Source organism: Camponotus floridanus, unplaced genomic scaffold, assembly GCF_003227725.1.
Source record: "Camponotus floridanus strain SB8 unplaced genomic scaffold, Cflo_v7.5 scaffold102, whole genome shotgun sequence".
Lineage (NCBI taxonomy): Eukaryota > Metazoa > Arthropoda > Insecta > Hymenoptera > Formicidae > Camponotus > Camponotus floridanus.
The window spans coordinates 224,883-247,048 of record NW_020229218.1 but is presented as its reverse complement, the minus strand read 5'-3'; the positions used below and the strand labels follow the sequence as shown (position 1 = coordinate 247,048).

Here is a 22,166-nt window from a genome sequence, read left to right as displayed (position 1 = left end):
AAAGTGTTAGTATTGTCAATTTTCTATGCCGCTTGCATCCTCTGTCATTCCGTTTGTCATATTTAAATGCCACATTGTGCGTAGATTGCCGGGACGAGGCTGGAAAGCAATTGACGTCAATTGTCAACTGTTAGAAGCGTAATAAAAGTGTTTAACAGCTTACAATTAGTTAATAGAAGCGAACATTTTTTTACAATACAGAGAAAGAGAGAGATGGATAGTATGTTATTTTTCTGTAATTTGTAATTATATGTATATTTAGACTTACTGCTGTAAAATATATCTGCTAACACAATATGCTACTTTTCTTTTGTGTAAAATATATTTTATGCATAGAATAAATTATCTTTAACTTTTTGCACTGATTACATAATTAATGCCACATCGCTAATGTTAGCAGGTGCAACGTTGAAAATATTTTTAATTAATTCGTAAACTCGGTTATATATGTAGACTGTCTCTACATGATAAATAAAAAATTAATAGATTGATCACGCATATAAAATATATAGAAATTAAAAAATCCCTTGCCACGATAAATATGTATATATTTTTTATTTAATTCGATTCTGAATTTCGTATCGTCGACTATGAATTTCTCACATGTTTACAGAAATCCACTTTATGGAACATCGATACGACAATTTGTCAGAATCAATTGTTGATAACTGATGATTATCAATTACCAATAACTGGTAATTACAGCTATCATCAAGAGATAATTTATCATAATTTGTATTATTGACTGTCAGTAAAGAATTAAGACGATCATAAAAAATACACATTTATTAATATATTTATTAATTAATAATTAATTAGTAAATATATAAAAATATTTATCATATATTGTAACATGTTTATTTTTGTGCTGCATGTAATTTACAATTGAATCTACAATATATGTTTCGAAGAATTCATTGCTGAATCATTCGGAGAATCATCATTACGCGGAAATTTAATTTTCATACGAATCGAGCTCATCCTAATGGAAGTTTATTATTTCATAGTTATTACTACATGTATTGTCATAACTTGTAGACCGTTACTCAAATATAACGGAAATAGTTCAATTAGTCGATAAGGACTACTAGCTCATTCGAATGAAATCATCATCTAAGAATGATAATGATTGCATGCATGCATTTGTTGTTTGTTTAACGCGATGCATAAGCACTTATAATAATTTGCAACCGCTATCGGTACCATTTAAAAAATGAATTGCAATGTTTCCCTTTCTTTTTCTCTCTCTTTCTTTCTCACGCATGAATTACGAATTGCACAATACTAATAGCGAGTAAACATTTATCACGCAAGCGCAATGCGCCTATAAAAATGCCTATTACGATCGGGAAGCGAGCGGGAGATAATATTAAAACATGAGATTAATTCATATCAATGATTCACAGATCCATCATCGCGATGACAACTTATACATTCACAGGCCTGGCGATCTTGCTTGTTTACGTCACAATAAATCGGATCTATGGAGATCTATCTTTCTGGGATACAGAGTATTGGAATTCGATACATGTATCTAGTCGGCAAGAGAGAGAGAGAGAGAGGAGGAGGATCTGCGTGACTCATCCCACTCGTTAATTATCATTCGCATATACACGTCGTACCTGCGCGCATCGCGCATGCGCCGCGCTGCCGGTTGCAGTCACCAAGACGTCAAAAATTCCGCGCCGCGTCGCAGTACGAATTCCGCCGTCCTAGTGTGCACGTCGGTGTGTTTCATCTCGTATAATCGGACAACTTTACCACTAAAAGAGCGACATGGCAGTCTGTAAGTTATAATATTTTTCTCGTATTTTTGACGTCCGAAATGTTCTATCTGATATTTTTATTTAGTTTCTCGAATCTATATAATTGTAATATAACTTGTTTTGCATAATTCTTGTTGCTAACCTATACCTTATGAAATCTATTGCATTATTCATCGCCGTATCGCGACTTTTTCGGAGTAGAATGACAATGATGACCATGATTGCCCGATTTAAATTGATGCATAACGTACGACGCATTACGTAACGTTGTATCCGCAGAATTAAAGATTTTAATGTAATACATCTAAGATAATATTTAATATAATGTATCTAATTGTAAGGTAATATTTCGTCAATCTTTATTTATTTGTATTCGTTGATTAATTTTATTCTGAACGGATTTAAGAGTCTTCTTTTGCCTCGCGAATTTATTTCCGCGCGTCGAGCTTTATTCCATTTTACGGCGATCGGATTGGAGGGAATCGGGTTTCTAGGCGAAAGAAATAGTACTTTTCTTCTTAAGAGCCATATGCCGTTTCTTTTCTAAGGTCTTTCTAAATATAGAGCTGGGGCGCGGCTGTGCCGGTTTGACAAGCCGGCCGGCGTTTCGATCTTTTATGCGATCCCATCGCATCCTGAATGCTCAAACGATTCTTTAGGAAAACTATTGTATGAACGTTTATATAGGATCTGACCTGAAAAAAGGTGCAGAAAAGATCGGCGCGTGGAAAATCAAGAAAAAGGTTCTGAAAAGCGACTAATATAAAAGACTTGTTGCTTCGTTTCGATTTCCAGATGTTCGGCACAAATAGAATGAAAAGAAGCAATAATAATATTTATTAAATCGCAAAACCACCAATATAAATATTTGCATAAGATGTGTATATAAATATTTATAAAATTAAGTATGAGTATATGAAATCTGAGATACATAATATGTATCTCATTGTCAGATCGCTCTAGTATCTGTTGTGCGATTTAATGAATATATATACTACGTTTGAAAACTGCTTATTCAGTTTCAGAGTTTACATGTGGTATTAATGTGAGAAATTTCGCAATTATCACGGCATAGTGAATGTGAGAGTAGATCTCGGATCCGATGACGAGTCCCCTCGTCGGATATAACAGCCTCAATCACGTCATAAGAATGCGATCCTTCCACGTCCACATAATCCGGAGTGATTTCCAGAGATTGCTGGCCTCGTAATAAAGTTGCCACCTCCGAGCTTCTTCATTTTATTGTCTAAAGTCGTTTCTTCCGCTCTTTGAGCGAGAAGACTAATTTACCATTCTCTCGAAAATCTTATTTTTCATTGAATCTATTTTTGATTCAAGAACGCACACACACGCACACATGTGCACACATTATTTGAGTTGCACGTTTACGACGCGGAATATTTTATATCCTCTCCATTGTTCCTGCCATCTTCGTGACACGATCGTATATCTTGTTTGGATTATTATCAGAGCGGAATCCTTGGGAGTGTTTTGCAAATATAATGCGCGTGAAAGATGGACACTTTTCCCATTCATCTTACCGTGAAATTGGAGCGTTCTATTGCACGACTCTCTAATTATATGTAACCTTTGCCTTGATCCTTTCTATCACATAAGCTTCATCAGAGATCGCACGAAGTTGAATTTATTAAAAATTTTATGGCAACTCGTCCATCATCCTTCGAAAGGCGCCTATAAATGAAACACGTTGTATTTATTATGTAACCGGCGTGAAGGAAAGACAAGTTTGTGAACACGTATTATCGCTTGAAAAACGATACTATTCGATCGCGACAGCTGAAAACAACGATATGAAAACATTTTTATAATTAAATCACATAGGAATTTCATTGCATATATCAGATATTGTTTAAATGCATCATAAATTGATTAAAATTTTATGAAAGAATTTTTAGATATAATATGAAAAAAAAACTCGATGGAAACATTCTTTGTGTTTTAGAGCAGGTGACGAATTAGTGGCGAGTAACACCTGTTGTAGGAAATTTCAGTAGTGGCAGAGGGCACGTTAAATTACGTTCTCTACCGGTCCACTACGGTAAAGCAACGACAGTTGCCATGCGAGGTCAATGGCAGCACTGATGGCGAATAATTCTACATAGTCGAGCTATCGGCCGCGATTTACCGTAGGACTAACTAGCGTGCAACTATTTAGCGTGAAGCTCAAACATTATTCCTTTTCCGACACACGCGACCGCTATATCGTTATCTGAATTCTTTCTCATTGTTCCATCACGAACGGATGTCGCGGATGAAAAAATACCAAAAATTAATCGCGCGACTCGAGCATACCGCGTGTAATTTATTTCGGACGATGTAGAAAAGAAATTCATAAAATTTTTGCTTACATTCCAAGCGTGAGCAATGATAATTGCGCAACGCGAATCGGACTCAATAGCTCTAATTTTCTCGTTGTTATGTTAATTGCGAACGAGGCACGACCCACATTTTATGAAAGCTAATCAATTTGGCGCGCGAAATTAACGCGACTCGAACCATCACGATCTTTAAACGTCGACGAAAGACATTCTTCGCGTTCGATAAAAAAAGATTTCACAAAATATTTTTATCTGTATATTTCGAAAAGCAGCAGAGAATCGGAGCAAAATATCAAAGATGTGGATTCAGGAGTCAAAATAACAGATTATCTTCGGGAGGAAAGCTTTATTAGACAAACATTAACAAATATCAGCGTCTTATCGGGCGTGTAACACTTCGAGCGAGCAAAGGACCGCGGGCGGCGATTATTCCGGATCGCGGACATCGAGTAATTGACTTCGAAATAAGAATGACATCAGAGCGTTAGACCTACTACGCTCGGCGATGACCTCGAGTTTAACATCGGCGTTACATTCCGTATAACATGTATAGGGATATCTTGTACAAGAATTATGCCAAATCACCTCGCGTTAGAATCCCTTCTTTATTTTACGAGATATATCAACGGTGAATAGTTAACTGCGATACGTAGGCAACTATTTATAATCATTACGTCTATTTTCTTACTCGCGTGTTATTCAATTTATATACGTTTCGAAGAAAAACACTACTAGAAAATAGAAAAAATAGATAAGAAATGCTAATGTTGTGCGCGACTGCTGCCTATTTCGTGTGACCTCGAGTTAATAGCATGCTATAAAATTCCCTCCCGTAAGTTTTAATGTATATAAATTATATGAAGATTAATGGAATGACTGTATTTTTGAAGATATTTTAAATTAAGATATTTTAACTTAAAATTAAAAACTGAAAAAACCCACCAATGATCATCGATTACTGTCAATTATCTTCAAAATGAGTCAGAATTATCAGTTTATTGTTACTACGAAACGTATCTCTTTAGCCCAAGAATAACCATTTGTTCAAGTTTTTGACATTTCGGAGCAGAAAATTGTGTCGCTTATTTAGGACGAAGGGCCACGTAGCTACATGTAGCTCGATCGACTCGAGAATATGTAGGTCCAGACTCTTACGCAACATTGAAATTATCGGCGACATTATATGCGAACATCTTGCTGACAAACGTAACTGACAGTAGATGACTCATCCTTGCGCGTCGAACGCATTGATAATACTCTGTTTTTACGAGCCGTATTTTAAAACATAACGACACAGAAGCTCGCACATGTAACTCGTTTGCAGCGAAAATGACCTTTATAGACCTATCATTAAAATTAAATCACGATCGAATCACTAGATGTAAGTCACGTACATTGATACTAGCGCGCAATATCGATCGAATCCTGCATCGTCCTACTTTCCTGAGTATTTGATGTAGCCGTAGGGTCGGTCTGGCGTCGGGATGTCTGGATATTCGGCATCGATACATTTTTCCGCGTCATATGGTTTCCCGAGAACGCTCATCGGTATTAATCAGAGCGCGAAGCTCGCGCTGAATTGGCTGATTCTATCGCGATTTACAGCGATTTATAAAAATGAGAGATGAATTATTCCGAACGCGATGGCATGACATAGTCTTTCAACTTTCCAGCGCTTTCCACCGAGGACAAGTTGGAGTACCATTTCTATCCCGTGACAGCTGGGCAGATCCAGTTCCGGGTGAAGGCGCCCAACGATGCTCACATCGCTCTTACCACGGGCCCCCAGGAGGGAGATCCGATGTACGAGGTGAGATGGCACAAATCTTAACTTTAAAACTTCAAAACTTTTATGACGATATTTTTATGCGATGGAAATTAAATTAAATTGTGAAAGTACTATTGAAATTCGCATTCTTTTTCTAGGTTTTTATCGGAGGATGGAGCAACACCAAGTCGGTCCTGCGCAAAAATAGAACCAAGCCTGATTTGTTGGAGGTAGAAACACCTGGCATCCTCAACGCTGACGATTATCGCGGTTTTTGGATCAGGTAATCGCACGATTGTTCTTGCATTTAAACTCGTTAAAAGGCGAGCATTCATTATTATTACTTGGGCTTAATTAACACTAATTAAATCTTGTTCCGCTCGAATCATTAGAACTTGCTGTCGCACGAATCATCATAATTCGATATTTTATATATAATTGCATATAATTGTGTATAAAGTAATATTTCTCTTACGTGATACTCTCTTAAGTAATATTTCTGTTATGCGAAACTCGCAGATGGAACGACGGGACACTTACGGTGGGCAAGGAAGGCGATTCGGATCCGTTTCTGAGCTACACCGATTCAGAACCATTCGGGATCGGTTATTTCGGCGTTTGCACCGGCTGGGGTGCCACCGGTGACTGGCTGATCGAAGGTAAAACTACCTGGGAAAAGGTTTCTTTTGTTCTCACTTTTAAGGATACGAGTTATTTTTCCAGTACTTTTTGCTCTCTTAACTCTCGATACATATTTTTCTTCTGATTCATCTTGTTTTACAGATAACGTAGACATACTACCCGCATCTACGTAGGTAGAAGTAATAAAAACACTCGTAATTTGACTACAAATCTTCTCTCTATAGGTTGCCCAAATCTTCTATATTTCCTTGTAGATTGATACTTGACATTTTGATTTTCTTTCCGGCATTCTTTCGGGTTACGGACAATCTGCTAATGCATCGCGGTTCGCACAGCCATATGCTGCGGCGGAGATCAGGGTGGTTGTACGTAATGTATTTAAAAATCAGAGAATCATGGCATAGTCGCACGTGATCGTTTCTTAGATTCTGCTTGTTCCCAAGTATGTCTGATTTCATCCTAGCACGGATCGCTCCATATCATATGTGTGATCGATGCTGGATTAAGAGCGCATGAAGAAAATTCGATGCCTCATAGAAAAACCTTATATTCAATAATTTCAAGAGAAAAAAATTAATCCAGCACATTGATACATGGCACGTTTAGTTACATAGTAGACCGTAAAGCACCGTAGACATGACTGATTTCCGTCCATATCTGATACTTGGATTTATATATTTGAGTGCTTCCTCGCTTCCACCTGCAGAAAATTACATCATTTTAAATAATGAAGAATACGTAGAAGACGAAATAACGTATGGAAATTTTTTCAATTCGAAGGAGAGCAGCATATTGAAAACAATATGATGTAAATACATGTACATAAATTTGCTGTACGATAGAATTTAATTTCCCATTCTATTTTTTCTCTCTTTTTTTCACAATTTGTTTAAATTACTCTATATTAATTACAGATTATTTGATTTGTCATATGGATAAATGTTTTCAATTTTTAATTGTCTTAACTTAATTTTTTTTTTTACATTCGATAAGGTCGCAAACCCTTGAACACCCCTAACAAGCTAGAGTACAAGTTCCATGCCGTGCGAAGCGGCTCGGTCCTGATCGACGTGAAAGCCAAGAGCAATGGACATATCGCGCTGACCGACCGGAAGGGCGAGTCGAGTCCCATGTACGAGATCATGCTTGGCGGGTGGGAAAACAAGGCGTCGGTTATTAGATATGATCGCAAACAGCCTGACAAGGTTCGACCTCGCTAATTGTCGTGTCAATTAATCGGAACGGTAAAATTGATCCAACGATTAGGACGATTTGGCGATTCCGAATTAAGCTTTTTACACACGTCTTTCGCTCTCACGTGGCAAATTTTCCGAACTCGTCCAGGTGCGCGTGGACACGCCGAATCTGCTCAGCGAGCGTGAGTACAAGAGGTTCTCGATTACGTGGCTCGAGGGCCTCGTCACGGTCAGATCGGGCGGTCAGAGCGGTGCCATCCTCATGGAATGGCGGGACCCGAATCCCATCGGCGTGAGCTACGTGGGGGTGCGCACCGGTTGGGGCGCGACCGGAGACTGGAAACTCCGTTTCGAACAATATCCCGCAGTTACCGGTCAAAAGAAACGTAATAATCTCTCTCTCTCTGGACATCTCTGTACTTTTTTCTCTTTCTCTCTTTAAATGACGATACGAGATCGGCATCAATGTCGAACAACGTTGTGTAATAATTTCGTGCGATTGATAAACGGCATTGACGCAATCTCGAGATCGTCAAGTGGATAAATCTTCTTGCTTAGCTATTTTTCTCTGTCATTTTTTGTCAGTTGTACATTTGTAGCACGTATCTGGGTTTTGATTTTTACTTATTTAATTTATTCCTTGAGCATGTATGTGTGTTTCATTAACCATGATATGGAATTTTATGGCTTATAGCTTACGCACTTGGGCAAATGCACTAATAGTTTGATTGGTTGAGAATGCACTGTTGCATTATATTGTCTTTCGATATTTTTCATCGTCCCGGTATATAATATTGAAAATTCTTTTTGCATTATTCATTAAGTATAAGGATGTGATTACAGATCCTAGTACGACGCCGTCTGCACCGTTAGAAGTCCGTGGACTCGACGTGGGAAGCACGTGCTGGTGCGACGCGTCCGGTGGAATGGTACCACCTGACGCGGTCGAGGGTGGAAACGACGACGGACCCTTGTTCGTCGGTAGGGCTCATCACGAGGGTGCTCTCATTCCCGGTAAAGTGAAGCCCAGCCATTCCGTCTGCTACGTCGCTTGGGGCGGCGAGGAGCATGGAAAGACTGATTACCAAGTGAGCATAGATCCAAAGAGACATCTAAAAAATTATAAACGAAATCAAGATTGATTATCATAAAATTGCGAATGACATAGAAATTCAAAGATTATATTTGTTTGATATAAAATGTTTATTAGGTGTATCGATTTTCGGATAGAGGATTTATGAGGAGAATTCTAGAGATTCTCCATTCTCTTAAATTGAATCAGTGAAAGGGGTTATTTAAAACATATCAAATTTAATTGAAAAAAATGAGTTTTTTTTATTGATATTCAATAAACACTCATACTTTGATTCTCCATTTTAAAGCTTACTGATTAAAGCAATAAGATTTCATTAAAAAATTAGTAATCATCATATATTTGCAAATTAAAATTTTTTTTTGGAGGGAGATAAGTCTTCACATACATATATCGTGGAATAAAACACATATAATTAATATTCAAATTTAGAATTGCATTACACTATTTTCTTAAGATGACTAAAAATGAATAAGAGATCCGAATAAAAAACTCAGATTTCTTTAATGAAATATATAATTCATTTTACATGTAATAATTATAGGACATACTTTAAAATATCACTATTAATGAGTATTGAAACATCCACAAACTGATTCTTTCAGACATTATTGACTTACAATCTTACTATGACTAAGACTATACGCGTCAGGTGACTGTTTATTGTTTTTCAGTAACACACTGATTCTATTTAAAAGAGTATATTTTCAATAGTTACATATGAATGTAATCGTATTCAAAATCAATCGTGTATTTACAAAACTGATAGTTTAAGAAAATTTTTAATTTCCAAAAAATTATTCTCATTATTCATCTTCTTTCTTTTCTAGGTCCTTTGCGGCTGCAATCCCACGTGGGTGGCAGTGAGCGGCGGTGATATCCCGCCGAACGCAATTCCGGGTGGCGAGACTGAGGATGGCGAGCCGTTGTTCGTCGGTCGCGTGCACCATGAGGGCACTCTGACCATCGGCAAGGTGCAACCCTCCCACAGCGTGTGTTACATACCTTTTGCCGGCACCGAGGTTGCTTTCCCCGAGTACGAGATCATGGTCAAGCAGTAATCGTCAAGGGAAGCTTTCTGATCACGAACGAGAATTTGATGGGAATCGTCGACTTATCAGCAGTTCTGCGGAGAGGAGACAACTTCGAAGGAGATGGCGATCTTATATTATAATTATGTTACAAAGTTCAATGAAAAAAAAAAGAAAATGCCAATAGACAGAATCAATAATTTGATTACACGAAGATAGATCTGTTTCTGATCTGACATTTTTTTTTTAAATAAAGATCTATGTATTTATTGAAAAATATGGAGAAGGAATCTCAAGTGTGCAAACTAGTCTAGTTTATACTGTAAGTCGACAATATTTACGCGAAGGCTGCTGTAGAACTGACCGATAAGCCGGCGATATGCGCTGAATACAGTCTATCGTCTACGCAAGCGTCTGCTTTTCGCACAGAATATAATTGCGGTCGCACGCTATAGGAAGAGAGCAAATTAAACGATAATACATGTATAGCTCGACTATAAATGTGTATGTTTACGCTATATGTACTCTTGATCGCTGCGCACCGGGTATACCGTCCGGGTAAACTGTTATTTTGTCGTCTCCATCGTGAGGTGACAAATCATAAATATATATATATTTTTCATGAGACAGCTATCGTTTTTTCTAACGCACAATATATATATATATACTTCAAGCTTCTCGTCAAAAAGTATATTTTCGGAGATTCTGTATTGCTATATAACAGAGATTAAATGTACGTCGACAAACATTTCGTTGCATTTAATTGTACTCTCTATTCTGAAATCTTTCCCTAAATCTTCAAAATATATGCAAATGTCACACATAATAAATTTATGCAGTACAATCTGTCTTTCATTCATTCTACGCATATGATTTCACAATCATACATAATGAGCGCAAGAAAAAAGATTTTTTACAGCTGTTTCAGAATAGAGAGAGATTCAGAATAGAGGAATACAGAATAGAGAGTTTTTACTGTATATTTTTTTTCGGTAGAGAGAAAACTGAGAGATGTCATGGCCTGCTTTTAGGTGATCCTTGAAAGCGATATTCCCTCTATGGACATTGAAAACGTGGACATGAACTACAAAGCCAAAGTCCATGAATGTTCTCAGAGGGTATCATGTGCACAATTTCTGGTTTCGTTCCGTGCTATGTGCACGAAATGTCGGTAACATCAGAGTATAACAAGACACTCATGTATATAAATTGATAGTAAATAAATTATGCAATCGTGAAAGATACTGTAATCTTCTAATGTAATGTTCAAAGATGAAATAATTATTTTTCTATATTCATTGCCATGTTTATATATTTTTATTTACAAAACACGAAATGCCTGCTGTGGAATAAAAACATTTTTAACCGTTATTTCTATAAATCTTAATTAGCAATAAACTGATCTTTGATATTTATTAATCACTTTTTTAATTATTTAAAAAAGTTATTATATTATTAATTATTTACTTATTTATTTATTACTTATTTAATTATTAATACATGTATAGAATTTGTCAAATTAATTACTGATTGTTCTAAAGTTTTTATAATTAAGATTCGAAAAATATAGTTGCAAAATATTTTAAATATCTCTTATATTTATGTACACATAGAATATATATATGTAATTCCAGCGCGTGTATTTCATATAATGTTTTAAATTGAATATATATATATATATATATATATATATATATATATTTCTAAACATAACGCAGCTATTTCAGAATAAAGTTGTAGCGTTATACTATATGTACATATATATATATTATATGTGTGTGTGTTTATTTGTGTATGTGTAGAGAGAGAGAGAAAGGGAGAGAGAGAGAGGACCACAAAATTTATTTAAAAAATTAAAATTAAAAATTTATTTATATTTATATACATATGCGTTCTGCTATACAACACTGATGGCATTTCGTGTACATAGGCATTTCGTGTACTACAGGCATTTTTTACATAGCACGGAACAGAATCAGAAATTGTGCACATATATGTTACTCTCTGAGAACTTTCGTGGACTTTGGCTTTGTAGTTCATGTCCACGTTTTTTAGATTAACAGAGGGCGTATCGCTTTCAGGGATCATCTAAAAGCGGGCCATGACACCTCTCAGTCTTCTCTCTGTTCATACAAATCTATCCGGACGCCATCTAGATCCTCGTTGCTTGGCAGCTTCTTATCATTAGCCGTCTGCTACGAGTTTGACGCTTGACGTGTGGGACAAACAAGATACGGATCAGCGGCGACGAGGCTCCGCGATGCCTCCGTCCGTCGTGATTTTGAGAAGATCTAAGAGCCAAGCCCGGTATCATCCACCACGTTGATCCGATCTCCACGAGAATTCCCCATGAGGCTTTCACGCGACGTACGTTGTCGAAGCAGTCCTCTGCAAAACGGTTCGTTATTAGTGGCCTGGAATCACGATATCATCGATAGCTGAAGATAAATTGTCGCACGGGATATTGTTATCGGTACTGATCAGCGGAAAATTCGTGCCGATTACGAAAACCTGAAAGCTGTCAAAGTGACAGCTCGCGTGGATAGGTATGTATATATATGTGTATGTGTATGTATGTGTCAGGTAACACTCTGATCTGTACTTATTACGCATCCTGAAAGAGAGTGAATCATTCCCATCAGTAATAGATTTCTTTCTTCCAGTCAATATATATCATCGTCAGTACGAGCAATATCATCTGTGGCTGCTTTTAAACAATATGTAAAAATTTAACAAGAGATTCTACATTGAAAAAAACAAGTGAAAAACAATTGTTGAACACATGTGTTGAGCAATTTAAATTATGCAAAATTGAATAATTGAAAGGCCTATTTATACGTAATTCTAATTTGAACGAGAATTATATTATAAAGATTAAAGATGTCAGGTGGAGAGAGAAAGAAAAGAGGCTGCGATAGAGGGCATGGGTGGGAAGAAGCTGGTGCTGAATTCTATCAAGAGAGTTATCCGGCAGCTATCGAAGCGGATCTGCAACAAGCTCTACAGAAAGACCCTTCGCATATAGCCACTTTACTTCCTAGCAAGAAGTCTCGTGTTGGTAAGTTTAAACAATTGCAAATAAATTTTTCCATTTTTTTACATATCATTTTACATATCCTTATTTGCTGCAGCCACAGCAAAACGAATTCGAAATGACACAAAAACAACGTTGAGAAGACGCACAAGTACTCGATCTCGTGGTACTACAACATCAAGGCGTATGTCAACCAATATACACGATGCAGCAGTATCTATGCTACCGGATCTTTCAGAAAACTTGTCCAACGAAGAACGTACCTGGGAAGAAATTATGCAGATCAAAGCAATGCCTGTATGCATGTCTCAAAAGATGCAATTGAAGAATCAATTACAGGTATTTTGGAAAACTTATTTCTTTTATATGATATAATTAATATAATTTAGATTAATCTTTACCTGTACGTATTTCAGAGCGCCACAAAGTTGAGACTTCAAGGCTTTGAACAATTAAAATGGCAGCGTAGAAAAGCTTGGCAGCAATTTCGCATAAGAATGAAGGAGACCTGGTCCAAGATGGAGCTATGGAATGACAGTCTCAAGAAAATAGGCGGAAATTTTGGGATGGGTATAGTGGCATATTTTTTATTCATCAAATGGTTGATGTATCTAAATCTTCTTCTGTTTGCAATTATATTCTTACTGGTAGTGTTGCCAGCAATCTTGCTTGAAACGCCCGTGAGCGAAATATGTTTGTCTAACAACACTGCCAGTGTAGCATGTTGTTCCGAATTGTATAGGAATATGACTGATGAGAGTGATAGTATAACTAAGATCGTGCAAGGCATCTTAGAATATACTTTGCTGTTTTATGGCTGGTACACGCATAAGATCTATGAGAGCGTAGGCGTCAATTTCTATTACAATTCGCCGCTGGCCTACATTTGTGCCATCATCAGCGTCTTCATCATTAGCCTAGTAGCGATCGTCCGATCGGCCGCCAAAGGTTTCAAGGAAAGAGTAGTAGAGGGTGAGGGTCAATTTTATCAATATTGCAATTTGGTCTTTGGCGGCTGGGATTACTGCATTCACAATGAAAAATCCGCTGCCGTAAAGCACAAGGCGTTGTACAACGAGATAAAGGCATTTCTGGAAGCAGAAAGAATGGAAGAAGAACGGCAAAATCGCACGAGGGAGGAGAAGACGAAACTTTTCTTTATACGTCTGTTCGTTAATCTATTAGTTTTAACAGTACTGAGCGCTTGCGGCGCGTTCATTTATTATGTGATCGACTTCTCGTTCGATCAGTTGACATACTTGGCGCAAGAACACGAGATTGCTCGTTTATTCTTCGAATTCCTTCCATACGTATGCATTGTTGGACTCAACGTGGCGATTCCATTTCTCTTTCGCTATCTGGTCGCTCTAGAAAATTACAGTCCATCGTACGTGGTTCGTGCAACGCTATTCAGAACCGTCTTTCTTCGACTTGCTTCTCTCGTCGTTCTGTTAACGTCTTTGTACAGACTTGTCGCGGACAAAATTCCGGAGAATGAATGTTTCCACCAACAGTTCCGGAGAATGAATGTTTCCAACAGTACGAACAAACTACCGTTATGCTGGGAAACGTTCGTGGGGCAACAATTCTTCAAGCTGTACACCACTGATCTCTTCATTCAATTCTTCATGACGTTCTTCGTCAATTTTCCGCGCTCGCTGATCGCGCGACACACCGAGAACAAGGTCCTGCGCTTCGTCGGCGAGCAGGAGTTTGATCTGCCTAAGCACGTACTGGATATCATCTACTCGCAAACGATCTGCTGGCTCGGCTGCTTCTTCGCCCCGTTATTACCAATGATCGCCGTAATCGGCACGTTCTTGCTATTCTACGTGAAGAAATTCACCTGTTTGGTGAATAGTACACCGTCGAGTAAGATTTATCGCGCGAGTAGATCGAATTCTCTGTTCATGTTCATCCTGCTTGTCTCCTTTATTCTGGCGGTGATACCGGTCGGCTATTCCATTGCGGAGATCATGCCGTCGAAATCGTGCGGACCGTTTCGCGAATGGGAGTCTGTATGGACGTTATTAATCGCGACGTTTTCATGCTTTCCCGACTGGCTGCAATCGACTCTGTTCTTCTTGGGTACAGCTGGCTTCGGTATACCAGCGTTCGTTATTCTCGCTTTACTTCTCTATTATTATTACGCAGTGTCGATAGCGAACAAGCATATGGTGACAGTGTTGAAGAATCAATTGGTCTTAGAAGGCCACGATAAACAATTTTTACTGAATAGACTCAGCGCTTTCATCAAGCAGCAACAGGATCAGAACAAGTTTCATCAGGAACAAACTAATGAATTAGGCACGTTTCAACATGTATAAATAGTATAAAATTTGATTTTATTATTTGTTCTTTTTCTGAATGTACAGAATGCGTATTATTTAACAGCTTGCTTTTGTAGATTTTATAGATTTTAATTACGAAACATAAGACTGTGTCGATTTTATCTTCTTTATTATATTGTATACACGAGTTGGTGTTTTACTAACCGTTTTTTTTGATACTCTATATCGAATTGGATAAAAACTCTATCAGATTATACAGGAATGCGCGGACAATACCAAAGATTAATATGCATTCTATTTATGCTGCTCATTGCAGTGTCTTTATACAAAGATGTTTCTTAAAACTTGAATGTATTACAGTCACACTGCCAAAGATTTGAATTTTCAAGAAATTTTCAAAAATTTTATAAAATCGGTTTTTCACACACAATTTGCATTCAAACGGAACATATCTCACGTTCTAAGAAATTCAGTCACCTCAATGTGTATATGAAAATATACATCTGAAATCAGGGTACAAAAGAGAAACGGAAGGTGTTGCAAGTATTATTGCAATAGTAACTGTATGTGAATTATTCATTCATTGTAATTCTATATAATTTTATGAGTATCCATTAATATTAATATTAATGTAAAACCATACAAATTTATAATGTTAAACGCGAACAAAGTCTAATTCAGTGGATAATGCGTAATAAGATCTTCAGTGAAAATAACACATTATACTATATTATAAATTAAATAACACATTATACTATATTATAAATTAATGTGATCGCATTTAACATAAAAGAAGAGACTAAATCACAAAGAAAAAACAGAGATTATTCAATAATCTATATCTGTCACTTGTTGGACACCTTCCTAGTTTGCCTAAGGCTTCACTTTATTGGCCTCAGTCTAAAATCGAACAGGCAGGTACTCGTACATACCCGTCTGATTACGTATAAGATGTGATTAAAATATGTTTAGCTTAATATATGAACAATATTGTATAACAGAATAACCGTCTCTATAAGACTAGCATTTACTTCCACAATTTTACATGTAAACGTTAGAGAGCTTTTGCATGAGTGAAACAAAGTGATATGCAGTGGACCTATTTTTAGCTTCTTAGAAACTTGTAATTGTTATTACTGTAAATAGGTCCTCTACAACTCCTAAAAAGTTATTTTATTAGCGACACTTATAGTAAATAACGCGCGCGCGCGGAAAAAGTATATCACAGATAGAAATATTTTATTATATTTATTATTTCGTTATATATCGAGACAGGAGTTTACTATAATTTAGAATGTAAGAGGACGAGCGAATGTAAGAAATTTTGTAATTTAAAACGATATTTACATATATATAAAGTTCTGGATTAGTTCTACAAATATCATACCTCAGTATTATTAAAACGCCAAAGAAAATTCAGGTTGAGATTGTAATAATTTGATTATTCTGTTTTTTTATTATAGCATTAATATGAGGATTATATAAACAAACGTATTTCTTGTTCATAGGATACACACACTTTCTCGCACTGCCAATAATCCTACATAGTACAGGAATGAGAATATTCTTATTCCAAACTATATGTTTAGAAATTAATTCTGTCGACATCGTGCACATTCAATACACGCTATCACAAATTGATTGGGATCCTTTGGCCTAAATAACTTGATATATATTGGTAAATGTATTTTGTAAATTCATATATCTAAGATAGCATGTATGGATGCTCACATCCTTCATTAATCAACGATGGCTGTCAAAGTATCAATAGTGGCACTAAATGCATTTAATATAAAATCATATATAATATGGTAATCTTATGTAAAACGAATTTATGTCTTTCTGAAAAAATCTGCAGAATGCATTCACGATATATTGTACTATTACATTAAAAAAGAAGAAAAAAGCAATGAAGTCCACAAATAGAGAACTCTGTTTCTTTAAATGTTACTGCTAATTAGATTATATTGATACTGTCATTATCTCTCTTTACACTTTCTTCATGCATTTTACAGTCATAGATTCTTATGCCTATATCGTATACTCATTATTTATGGCATAATCATCCAATTATGATGCTATAAAAATATATCTGTTATACACAGAGAAAGAATGTATCTTTATCTTCTCTACCTCCTTTTTCTAAGCATAAAATTATATTATCAAACAAGAAATTTTTTAAAATATTTTTCTGTTGGAATAATTCTTCCTTTGATATCATCTTATGTTTCTGATGAATGTAACTAGAAAAATTATTATTTACATATATCATGATAATGACTATAATAAGAGGAAATTATCTCAATAGAAGAGAAAATAATCACCGCTTCAGCTATATCAATCCAATCCAATGCTGCTACAAGAGAATCATTCTTAGATGGTATTCTGTCGTAATTCCAATATGTGAATTGTGAAAACGTTCCTGTGCAATATAAATTACGGTTCTTGTTTTCAGCGTCTGTCTTCTTATTTTCCATAAACATTATGCCTTTGTATCCAGCAGGTACAATTACTTTCTTCCCTTGAAGTGGATAGCCACGGAACGAGCAATCGTAATCTTTATAGAATAAAATGATAAATATTTTCTGCTATAAAATTCTATATTCGATACTTAAATTACTTACGTTCTTCGTCAATTTTACGAATGGAAGATTTGAAGTAGGAAGAGACATTCGCTGCTTGGTCGCCGTGAATTTTACATGGCATAAGATGTAACTCGGACTCCTCCTGCTTAGCTAAATCTTTTTTGTTGATGTGTAAACGAATAGCCATATTAATTTAATATGACACGAAACAATATGAGAATTTTTCGGAAAATATTAATATTGATAAAAATGTGGAAATCGTCTGCATAACCTTTATCCTGTTCAAACTAAAACGAACAGCACATGTCGCGCTATACTACCACAAATTCAGTTCATATCAAGCTTCAAGTCAATATTAAATAATGTTAAGAGATATGATTCTCTTGAGGATATTATTTTAATATTTATTTAATTATTTTATATTATTTTCGCTTTTTTATCTGTAATTGTATCTGTAGAAATGTGTGTGTGAACTGAGAAATAAAAGAATAGAAATACAAATCAACTTAAAGACATACACTAGAATCAGAAGATAATTTCGCGTATGGAGCACATTGTTTTTCATAAAATTAAATTTATATAAGAAATTTCCATTTGTAGAATAATTGGTTAATACATTCAACAATTTTTCATGAGAATAAATTTTCAAATACAAGAAACAATGCACTACATTACATTGCAAAGTTGAGTATGTAACTAATTTATTTGATACATCCTAAAAAACATACTTTTCTAAAGATTATTACAGAAATGTGACAAATTATTAAGTATTAAGGATTTAAAGAGGATAATATATATATAATATTAAGTATTTAATATATTAGTTTTATTCATACTTGCATATATTTTGTGTATACTTTTATATATATTTGCACAATTCATTGTATTTCCATGATTTAATTTACAGTCTTTATATCTCACATTATAAATTAATTCCAACTATCTATTTTTGACAAGTGGACAAATATATATTTACATAATTATTTTATTTTTATTATGTTTGACTTGTAGAAAACATAATTAGATATATATACACATGTTTCAATTGCCTATAGGCTTAAAATGACAAAATTAAAAGTTGTCATTTTAAAAGTGAGATTCCATATGTGAGCAATACATAATATTTTTTAACAATATTAATTTTTTTTTAAATATTATTAACAAAATATGATTTTAAAAAAATAATTCAAAATTATATTATCATTTAGAGATATTTTAAATTTAAAGATTTTGAAATCAAACACACTTGTGTTATACTTCGAGTTATAAGCATAAGCGTGAATAATAATTATTAATATTTTTGCTTGATTATTTTAATATCCATAGCTTGTTGTGATATAAGCCTTTGTTACGATCAACATTATATAAAATTTAATATTGTCGACCTCTGCCTCTATTGTAGCCGCCACGTTGATAATTATTCATGCCGGAATTATTACCACCTTGATTCCATCCACCTTGAACTCTGCCTCCTCTTCCACTCCCCTCCCTTCCTCCACTTTCTCTCCTGTCTTGATAATAATTTCCACTACTTCGATTATCATTTCCATAAGAATCTCTTTGGCCAGAATATTGCGGTTGTTGATAGTTTTGGCCATAACTTTGATTATAAGTTTGATTATAATTTTGACCGTAATTTTGACTATAATTCCCACTGGAATCTCCTCGATAATTTCCGCCTCCTCTACCACTGCTACCTCTTTGATATCCTCCTGTATCTCTATGATCTGGATAACATTCTCTATGACCTTGTCCAGAGTATTGAGACTGCTGATAATCCAAGTTTTGACCGAAATTGCTACTGGTGTCTTTATGATCACGGTAGCCTCCACTACCAGCATTTCCTCCTCCTCCTCCTCCTCTTCCTCCTCCTCTGCCACCTCCTCCTCTGCCACCTCTATCTCCACTTCCTCCTCCTCTTCCGCCCCTAAACAAAAAGAAATCATATAATTATGGTACAATTAATAAATATATTTATTATTTTTGTATATTTTCTTTTTTTCGATTCTTACTGAAACGATTGTGGTCCTTGGACTCTATCCTTTTGCCATGGTGGCATCTCTGGTGGAGGAGGTTCTTGTTCATATGGTCTGCCTCCTCTGTCAGGCACCGCTCCAATAATGACGCTATTAATTTTGCTCCGTGTGTTCTTGCGAACACTCGCATTACTCGTCTTCTCGATCACAGCTAGATCATCTCTTGCTGCCAGTAGATCGGCCATTGTTACCTTTGGCTCATTTTTCAAAGTCATTCTTTTGTCCTCATATCTAGTATTTACCTCATGTTCCTGTAGCTTTATTTTGTCTGACCACTAAATAAAATGATTACATGTTGAGTGATATAATGATCAATATAATTGCTAATTTATATAAAAAAAATATTTTTGTTTCTCAAACCAATTCTTACCAAGAATGATTGAACTGTGACATCAAGACGTTTAAGTAACATATCACGGCGAATTGTATACTCTTTGTGCATTGCTTCTTGCAATTTATTCAATTCTTCCCATTGTTTAGCAGAAAGCTCTACATCTATAAGTGGTTTTCCTAAATGATCAGTCGACACAGTCTTTAGTGTTTCTGATAATTTAGTTTCTAGCTTCGAGAATAAAAATTCAGGCGAAATATTGTCTGGTGGTTTTTGAAACTTTAATGTTACTAGAATATTTTTCAAGCTTCTTGCAGTATCACTCTCATCCTATAAATAAAGAATAATCAGATATATTTTGCAATGTCATCTGTTTTTTCATTAGTTTTTTCAACCTATTCAAATTATAATTACTTGCAAAAATAGCTTATTATATACAAGCTAGAGATTATAATCCTATAACTATTATTGCTTAAAAATATTTACAATAGTAACTTCCATCTGTTTTTCCTCTTTAGGACATTTCACTTCCAATAATTTGCAAGCCATAAGTTCTGCAGCCAAGAATTCTATCAGGATAGCTCTTTCAGATTCATTAGACAGTCTTTGATTTACATGTCCAGTCATTAGTTTCTCATTTACACATCCTATTTCCTTAAGAAAGAAACTTAATTCTAAGAGAAAGGAACTAGCATCGTCTGCACTTGTTGTAGTGTGAACAGTCTCATCTATGTCGATAAATGTTGCCAGTTGCTCGGCAAACCAACCTACAAGACTAGTAAAGTCTGGCGATTTTGCACCAAGTTTCAGAGCTTGCGATAGCTTGTTGACGTCGAGCATTACTCCCGTATACCTATAAAATCATTAAAAACTCAAATATTCGTATTCTACATGTTTTCAGTAAAAAATTATAAGAGACAAGCCTATCGTTATATTAAAAAATAAAATATTAATAAATATTTTATTTAGATTCTCTCAATATTTAATTTGAGATTTAAAATATGGAATATATCGTGAAATCTTTCTGCGATATACAACTTGCAACTACTCACCCAACATCTTCGAGAATTTGCAACAACCTCTCCTCCATGTCGATAGTACGTCTTCAGATCTTGAGCAAAATATGGTATAATAAATATAATACAATAAAGACGAATGACGTATATCGTTCGAGGATTAGCGTAGGACGAATTGCGTCACAACGAAATGTTTTATCATCTATTCGTTCAACTCTCTGATATTGCTCGATATTGCGATAATGTAACATTCATCGTATCGCGCACAGAACCGGTAACCGGTCGTTTCGCACTCTGACACGAATCAAATTTTATACAAGAGAATATACATAGGTTGCGTTCAGCTTGACACTACAAAAAAGTTTTCGATTGAAATTTTGTTCGATTGACCAATCGGGACGAAGACCTCTTTGCTTTGATTGGTCGAGCAAAAACGTGACGTCAATGAAGTATATATATCTGTACGAAATAGACTTAAGTCCGCTTCCAATTACATTTTTGAGAATTTGAGATTACATATCGAGGTGCGAATCTCGAATGAAATTCTTACGTGATAAAAAAATGAGAATAAAATTGTAAAGGAAAATTCAGAAATTCTTTAGGCAGAAATAAAATACTCGGAAAACAAAAAGAACAACCGAAACAACAGGAAGAGAGATGAATTCGTTGTAAAACGATCCTAAAGATTCCGGCATCGTGTCATCAGTATTCTCGGATTCTTTTTCTCACGCGTACGTATTGAACGTGGTTTCATTAAAGTACCAAGTTTATGAAAAAAAGTGCACTCTTGAACTCTATTCTATTCTTGGAAATAATTTGAAAATAATCTGTCAATAATCAGTAAATGAAAATTTATATTGAAATATGTACTAAAATTGCAAATATTTCTTTAGATTGCGATGTGCGTCGATTTCCATGTGAAATATACCGATAGGATTAAAAATAATAAAATTTCCACGCTTGTACATCCCTGGGCTCACTCCCCTATTATGCTGCGCATGCGCGAGCAGAGGCACCTCCTAGAGCACTACCAGAGAG

At 35.5% G+C, this 22,166-nt stretch overlaps 4 protein-coding genes across 6 annotated transcripts; 2 read left to right on the top strand and 2 right to left on the bottom strand.

The window, feature by feature from the left end:
- Positions 1-1,580: 1,580 nt before the first annotated feature.
- Positions 1,581-10,583, top strand: LOC105259282. 3 transcript variants are annotated; one of them, XM_011271142.3, is made up of 8 exons: positions 1,581-1,786; positions 5,779-5,915; positions 6,032-6,156; positions 6,393-6,532; positions 7,509-7,720; positions 7,860-8,097; positions 8,555-8,799; positions 9,635-10,583. In XM_011271142.3, exons 1-8 carry the CDS (start codon positions 1,777-1,779, stop codon positions 9,863-9,865), a joined length of 1,338 nt encoding a protein of 445 aa, XP_011269444.1. In that variant the 5' UTR covers positions 1,581-1,776; the 3' UTR covers positions 9,866-10,583. The 3 variants fall into 3 exon arrangements, with proteins under 3 accessions (XP_011269444.1, XP_011269452.1, XP_011269460.1); XM_011271150.3 differs by lacking the exons at positions 7,509-7,720; positions 7,860-8,097 and adding an exon at positions 6,851-6,880; XM_011271158.3 differs by lacking the exons at positions 7,509-7,720; positions 7,860-8,097.
- Positions 10,584-11,940: 1,357 nt separating this feature from the next.
- LOC105259314 (transmembrane channel-like protein 7) lies at positions 11,941-16,138 on the top strand. The gene is made up of 4 exons (XM_011271191.3): positions 11,941-12,381; positions 12,499-12,893; positions 12,967-13,208; positions 13,286-16,138. The coding sequence occupies exons 2-4, from the start codon at positions 12,716-12,718 to the stop codon at positions 15,194-15,196; spliced, it is 2,331 nt and encodes a 776-aa protein (XP_011269493.1). The 5' UTR covers positions 11,941-12,381; positions 12,499-12,715; the 3' UTR covers positions 15,197-16,138.
- A 365-nt stretch (positions 16,139-16,503) lies between these two features.
- Positions 16,504-18,101, bottom strand: LOC105259302 (ribonuclease H2 subunit C). Its single transcript, XM_011271179.3, has 3 exons — positions 17,785-18,101; positions 17,485-17,717; positions 16,504-17,403 (listed from the first exon to the last, which is right to left on the bottom strand). Exons 1-3 carry the CDS (start codon positions 17,930-17,932, stop codon positions 17,383-17,385), a joined length of 402 nt encoding a protein of 133 aa, XP_011269481.1. The 5' UTR covers positions 17,933-18,101; the 3' UTR covers positions 16,504-17,382.
- Positions 18,102-18,984: 883 nt separating this feature from the next.
- On the bottom strand, positions 18,985-21,437 carry LOC105259322 (protein FAM98B). The gene is made up of 5 exons (XM_011271203.3): positions 21,165-21,437; positions 20,599-20,965; positions 20,152-20,442; positions 19,758-20,056; positions 18,985-19,672 (listed from the first exon to the last, which is right to left on the bottom strand). Exons 1-5 carry the CDS (start codon positions 21,200-21,202, stop codon positions 19,117-19,119), a joined length of 1,551 nt encoding a protein of 516 aa, XP_011269505.1. The 5' UTR covers positions 21,203-21,437; the 3' UTR covers positions 18,985-19,116.
- Between the last annotated feature and the right edge of the window lie 729 nt (positions 21,438-22,166).